This window comes from Ostrea edulis, chromosome 8, assembly GCF_947568905.1.
Source record: "Ostrea edulis chromosome 8, xbOstEdul1.1, whole genome shotgun sequence".
Classification (NCBI taxonomy): Eukaryota; Metazoa; Mollusca; class Bivalvia; order Ostreida; family Ostreidae; genus Ostrea; species Ostrea edulis.
Window position 1 is genome coordinate 33,535,320 of NC_079171.1, and position 6,982 is coordinate 33,542,301.

General features: G+C 34.6%; 1 protein-coding gene across 1 annotated transcript in view; it reads left to right on the forward strand.

Annotated features, from left to right (window-relative positions):
• Nucleotides 1-4,618: 4,618 nt before the first annotated feature.
• Nucleotides 4,619-6,982, forward strand: part of LOC125677900 (uncharacterized) — a 4,388-nt gene continuing 2,024 nt past the window's right edge. Inside the window, exons 1-4 of the mRNA XM_048916011.2 lie at nucleotides 4,619-4,941; nucleotides 5,270-5,542; nucleotides 5,716-5,781; nucleotides 5,915-5,992. Of these exons, the coding sequence (XP_048771968.2) occupies nucleotides 4,653-4,941; nucleotides 5,270-5,542; nucleotides 5,716-5,781; nucleotides 5,915-5,992 (706 nt within the window). The 5' untranslated portion in view covers nucleotides 4,619-4,652. The remainder of the gene's footprint in view (nucleotides 4,942-5,269; nucleotides 5,543-5,715; nucleotides 5,782-5,914; nucleotides 5,993-6,982) is intronic.

Here is a 6,982-nt window from a genome sequence, read left to right on the forward strand (position 1 = left end):
ACCCTAAGGTCGTAGTCACGCTTCATGTCACTGCGTGAAAAAACACCTTTACAAAACTTTACTTTAAAAGTAAATATAATTAAAGATATAAGGAATAAGTAGTAAGGGTAGTAGTCTGGGGTCTCTTTGGGGTCAATGACGTCATGGCCCGTCTGGGGTCAGCCATCCCATAAAGCCGTCTGGGGTCAGCCATCCCATAAAGCCGTCTGGGGTCACCCTATAGATGGACCCGTCTGAGGTCAATGACGTCATGGGTCCGTGGAGTCACTTTTTGTATAGATCCATCTGAGGTTAAATTTATACCAAAGACACACTTGCTCTGTATAAAAAGACCATTTCTGATATATAATTTTCAATCTCGTTTTGGGATTCCGTGAAGGTAAAATGTAAGTAAGATTTGGTAACGCCTGTTTTATTTCTTGTTACCTTCAACATTTTCATCACCATGAACATCAAGATTTAAGAAGGATAAAGACACCGTTTTTCATTTATTTATTTTTTATTCTTGATAGAAAGTCATGTAAAAGAATTTTAATATATAAAGGTAAAATGAACACATTCCATGTAAATGGAAAATAACATATATTCTAAAATAGTTCATTACAATCATTGAAATTTAAGTTAACATTTAGGAATAAAAGTTAGTACATGCCTTAAACATCAATTCAAGAGAGTGAAAACTACTGACTAGTAGTTAAATATAAGGTCTGATTTTATAGACCTCATTGGATTTTTTTCATAAAGTCTGCAATGTAATTAATCAACATTGATGTTTGGAGTAAATCCACGCGAACACTGTCAACAATTTCAATCAGAGCTTTTAGCTCTTCTTTAAGTGGGTATTCGTTGGATTCCCTCCAAAAACCAGGTGTTATAACTGGTGCGAGTCCCGACGCTGATGTCTGGGTCTCACTAGCTCCTGGTGTCAATAGAGAGATGGGTTGGGTCAGTGATACATCACGGTACATCGTATATTTGGCTACCGGTTGTAACGCTGTATATGTGCATTCCGATGACGAGGCGCAGTCCAACGACGCGAGACACACAGGGATATATTTGGGTGAATCGGGATCCGGTATAACGGGATCCGGTGAAATGGGGGTGTACTCCGGTATCACGGGATCCAGTGAAATGGGGCTGTTTTTCGGTATCACGGAGGTACATGTAGGTAGGCGGAAAGTATCCCTGGTGCACATTCGCTTAGTAAGCTTCCTGTGCTTCTCGGGGTTTTCTTCTCTGTAACAAAAGAAACATTACATATTTAGAATGAAACTTCGAAAAGTTATTAAAGAAAAAATAAGGGTATATAGTTTATCTAATCAAGACACCGATTAATAGTCTATACGTGTACACTTGTACATAAATTCTATACCTGAACTTTTTCAGAGTTGCGTCTTCCTCCCCTTCTTCTTGCGTGAACATAGCCCTGTTCTTCTCAAATTTTCTACGAAAAAAAAAATATGAAAAAGAAATTAATTTTACAATTCAGATAATTTAATTCATCAAGATAGACAGTGTTTTATATTGGTAATTTTGGAATTAATTTTGGTAGATTATTTTCACTTGCGAAACTCTTATCACATTTTTTTTCTTTGTTTTTATTTTTTTTTAATTTTATTTAATTCTTTTTAATTGAAAAAGAAGTCTTTATTACACACTACATACCGGGTTAGAATAAGATGGAATTGTTTTTGTTAATTACGATATTTAAAAAAAGAAGAAGAAATGTTTACCTCCGGTGTAGAATAATGGAATCTTCCGCGTCCTCAAATTTCCTTTTCCTGGAAGGTGAGGACTTTGTTGATTGGTCATTTTCAGTCGGATCTTTGGGAGAATTTCTTATTGAAAGAACAACAAAGAATTGTATAAACTACTTTTATTGTTCTGTTGAAAATATTGAAGATGTTAGACAACAACGAGTGAATGTGAAATATGAATGGATTAATTTTTTTTTATTTGAAACTTACATTTCAATTCGATGTAAAAAATACACTATTTGGTAAAAATCGACTTATGCGCTTGAAAATAACGTTAAAACGTTCAAGAGGCAAACTTACCCTGACTCAAAGGACACCGAGAAGCTTTCGCCTAAGCGAATCCATTCGTCTTCGAAGTCTCGAAAACTTCTTGTAGGTGAAGACGTTACGTTATCCCTGTAATGACAACGGTCCAAGAAAGATAACTACGATTATCTTCATCAGTGCCCCAACCTACACTTTTGGGTACAGACGTCCCGCTGGGATTTTCAAAATACCCGCCATAGAAAAACCCATACCTTTCCTTTGTAAATTCTGATTCAATCATATACTTCATACCAAAATTGTGACCTGCTTAATGTATAGTTGGTGCCCATGTAAGTGCACACACCAGGGTTGTAGTTAGATCGTGGAAAAATGTCCTAATATTTCATGATTACACATTTTATTAGAGGATGAATTCCTGCGGATAAACCTACCACTCATTAATGTAATGACAAGTCAAATTGTCTACCCATTGATTTAACAATTTGATGAAAATCGCTTCCCATTGATATATTTAAGGTGGAATGCTACACCAGAGAAATTTGACGTGGATGAAAAGTACAGGATATGTTAAACAACATTTTGAAAAGAAAATAATTCAAAATGCACTGTATTTCATCAAAAAAATACAGTTTTAGTAGAAAGTAATTTGAAAAAATTTAAAACCCCTGCTGGAATCGAACCCCGCGACCTGCAGTTCAGAAAGCAACGTGCTAACATTTTGAAAAGAAAATAATTCAAATGCACTCTATTTCATAAAAAAAATACAGTTTTAGTAGAAAGTAATTTGAAAAAAAATTAAAACCCCTGCTGGAATCGAACCCGCGACCTGCAGTTCAGAAGGCAACGTGCTACCTACGGAGCTACTTGGCTATGCATTTAAATTTGAAAATGAATTAAGATATAACCCTGATAGTGATATTTTCATCCATGTTTCAAAAGGAAGTCGGTCATTATGACGGTGTAGAGATATACCTTAACTTGTCAAAAAGGTGGCCCATACCATATCTGTATAAACCAAGATAGAGGTAGAGACCCCCAAGGGTAGCACTACAGCAACAGTCGATTAAAAATACCATAAAATAGATTCAAAAGCTCTATATAATAGGTTATAACTTTTGAATTTAAATTAAATTTATAATGAAATTAAATAAATAAATTTCGATTATAGAATATAACACTTACTGAAAATTGAAAAATGCTTCTGCCATCCTAATTGTTTTAACTGACCGGTTTCCTTTGTCAATGGTGAATTTTACATAAAACTTCCCCTATTTAAACAATTTGGTGGATTGAGAATGTTACATGCACTTTAGAATACTTTTCTTTTTAATCTAAAATATATTACATTGCGTGGGAATTGGAAAAAAAAGTTTCTCATCTCACGTGATTTTTCCTTGGTGACGTATAATCTTGTTCAAATTAGTAGCGGTCTTCTTTTGTACTTTTAAAATTGCCGCGACCTTCTTTCACAGTTGCGCATAAAGTATAGATATCCGGAACACGTGTAACTAATGTGATAATACGTTTTAATTTGTTAATTGTCTTGCATTAACTCTGCCTTGAACATTACACACACTCACATGGTCTACGCACGGTCGGGTAATTGGGCATGCTACAGCTGTTGACCTAAAATAAAATTGTTGCGTTCTCTAAAGTACAATCACTCTGCTTATTTTTTTTCTTAAGTACATTCGGGCCATGTTACCGATATATATATATATATATATATATATATATATATATATATATATATATATATGATGCTGTACATATGGGTCCATTTTTATTCCATTATTTTTTTACCATATAAAAATACCGCGAACCCATTACACACTTTTATGTGTATAAAAGCACAAAGAAACCTGTAGCATAAAAGTTTACATATCTTCATTCCGATTATCTTTCAAGTATGTATTCATTTTCACAATGTTCATAATAAAATTTCAATAGCTCAATGTTTTGAGAAATTACATAGGTAACAATTAAGAATTTTAATTTTAAAAAGTCTAGGTACATGTACATTATCTGTATGAATCCCCCCCCCCCCCCCCCCAAATTGTTCAATACAAATTATAGTGATAAAAACAAATTGAGCTTCAGATCCATTTTTCAGAAATAATTAAAAGAAAACGAAGTATTTAAGGATGATATGTTGACATTATATGCGGTATTGCTATATCTAGACTTGGAGTCGTCTCTCTCTGTCAGTACTTACAAATGTATAATTTGTGTTCGCTGTCTGTATACAAGGAGGTACAGTTGTGTATAGAATATATCTATCATCAGTAAAAATCAATGATGTCCAAAAAAAAAAAAGTTAAACAAATAAAAAAAACACAGTTTCAAAATCAATCTCACAGAAAGGTCAATGGAAATGAATGCTGTGTGGTCCAGATCACTGCTTGACATGCCATTTACATAGAGATTTGCAATTTATTTATGTTAACAGACAAACACCAAAAAAAAAACAACCCCGATTGAAATGATTATATTAATTAAGAATATTTCATATCTGATCTGATCGGGGAGGGGAGGGAAAAAAAGTGTATACGGGTATTTAGACAGTGTGCGTCACGTGAATAAAAATCCGTGCTATATTCGCGCTACCCTGTTTCTGTGGGAGAAGACATGATGATGGTCGCAAAAATTTTTCTATGGACATTGTTTGTGGTCGTTAATTCCACGTGCCAGAAATGTTGGCCAAGCACTCCGTCAGTGGTCCGATGTTTGGAAGCGAGACAAATGCAGTGCGTGGAACTGATGTTGGGAACGGAAGGTATTAAAGACCTTTGGGTGTGGAGCTGTCAAACGCAGCTAAAATTCGGAGGGGAGAACACTGACAGTGGGGCGATCATTGGAGTAGACCTAATAAGAGACAGATTTGGAAGAAAGTGTCACAGTCGTGCACGAACACTTGGTAAGTAACTATTTTATGACATAATGAAGATGATGAAACAAATGCTCTTACAATTTTTATTATGATACTTTAAAAAAATAATAAAATATTGTGTAAACATTTAAAACCTTGTTCGCGGCTTTTGTAAACTGTTAACCTATGAGCACTTGTGAGATCCGCTCCAATCTCTATCCAGAGTTATCGTTCCTATTAGGATCCGACCCTTTATTAAAAGAAAAGGTGTTCCGAATGGATGTAAATATAAACTGGTACCCTTCCTATTTAAAAAACTGGTATTGTAAACCACGTTGAATTCACCATTGATTCTGATTAATACTTAACATTGTAGGTGTAGATATGAAGTCATCATCGACTATGACACCTGTCGGGACCGGAGAACAGAGTTCATCTTCTCCATCACCCCATGATCAAACTATTGCTGTTACTAGTGTTAGTCAGACAACTGTGGCACCTGTCACCACAGCCGGGACCGGAGAACAGAGTTCATCTTCTCCATCACCCCATGATCAAACTACTGCTGTTACTATTGTTAGTCAGACAACTGTGGCACCTGTCGGGACCGGAGAACAGAGTTCATCATCAGTGATATCAGCTTATACAGGTAGTAAATTATTTAACATCTCTTTTATGCAGAAATAAGAAAATACACTAATATTTATAATATAAAAATATTATGACAGTGATCTTAATTTTTTTGTAAGGAGAAGAACTGTAAAAGAGTTTTTAAAAAACTCGAATACTTCAAGCAATATATATCTTTTTTTTTTTTTAAAGTGATGAATCGAAAATCTACTATTAGAGCTATGACTGGAAAAAGGATGTGGAAAAGGATTTCTAAACGTAAGTAACTACTGAATTCTATGGAGACCAGAAATTCATAGACCTCAAGCAATTCTTATGTGCATGGAATTTTAATCATTTCCTATTTTAAACTGAAGACGAAAATTTCAATGAAACAAAATAAATATTGTAGAGTTACATCCAAAGGAATACGGAACCAGTTCAACACCAACATCTGGAGATAGTTCGTTCGATCAACCAGAAGTGTCAGGTTGGTTGAAGATTGTAACTTACACAATTCTAGTGTTTTGTATACTTAATTTTATTCTTTTGATAATGTTTGGGAGAGACCAATGTCAACGTCTTATTAACAGACAAGTAAAGTATAAATCTCGCACTAAGTCACTTAAGGGTAGATTTTTATTTCATAAAAATAAGATATGGAAACCTAAGAAAGGTAAAGTTCCATTAAGCGCATTACCCTCGAAATCAGAATTGGAACTCAGAAGGATTCGTACTAATTCTTTATCAGACGATGATGATATTTATGATGAAGTCTTTGATGTACGTTCAGTGTCTTCAGCATAAAATTTTGTAATGGTTTGCATAAACATAGAGCTTTAAAAAAATAACGAACCATTTTATCTTGATAGGTTTCTTTGCTTGGGCTACAGTAACTACGGTAGCTTTGATCGTTGTCATCCTCAAGAGACTTTTGTCCCAGAACTACTGTAAATGTCATTGCACGGCTCATCCCGAACCTAACCAGCAACCCAACCAGCAATCCAACCAGCAACCCAACCAGCAACAACCGTTTGAGAATATTCCACTTGTTACCTTGCATACTCCTCCCTCTGCGGCTTCAACCCCAAGTTCTTTCAGCTTCAGCACCCCCGATTCTGCAAAACCTCTGGTACGAGAAAAAAAAGTTTTCACCTGTATCTTCTCACACGCGATCGAAATGCGTAAAAAAAACTTTAAAGATGTCATACAAGTAATTTTGTATCAGATTTTGTGAGATTTATGTATTTGAAGAAATGTTTGTAGCAACATGTTTTAAGACAGACAATAGAAAAAAAAAAGTTACTTCAAAGTACTTGTAAGGTGCACGCAATGGACATTCAGTTTTACTTTCATGTATCAGTACATTGAGGGTATATTTTATCCAAAAAAAGATTTTTTTTTGCATGGTGTTATCGTATCTTTTTTTTTCCGAAGGATAATTATTTTGTACTGTCTAAGATATTAGGAAAATAATTTT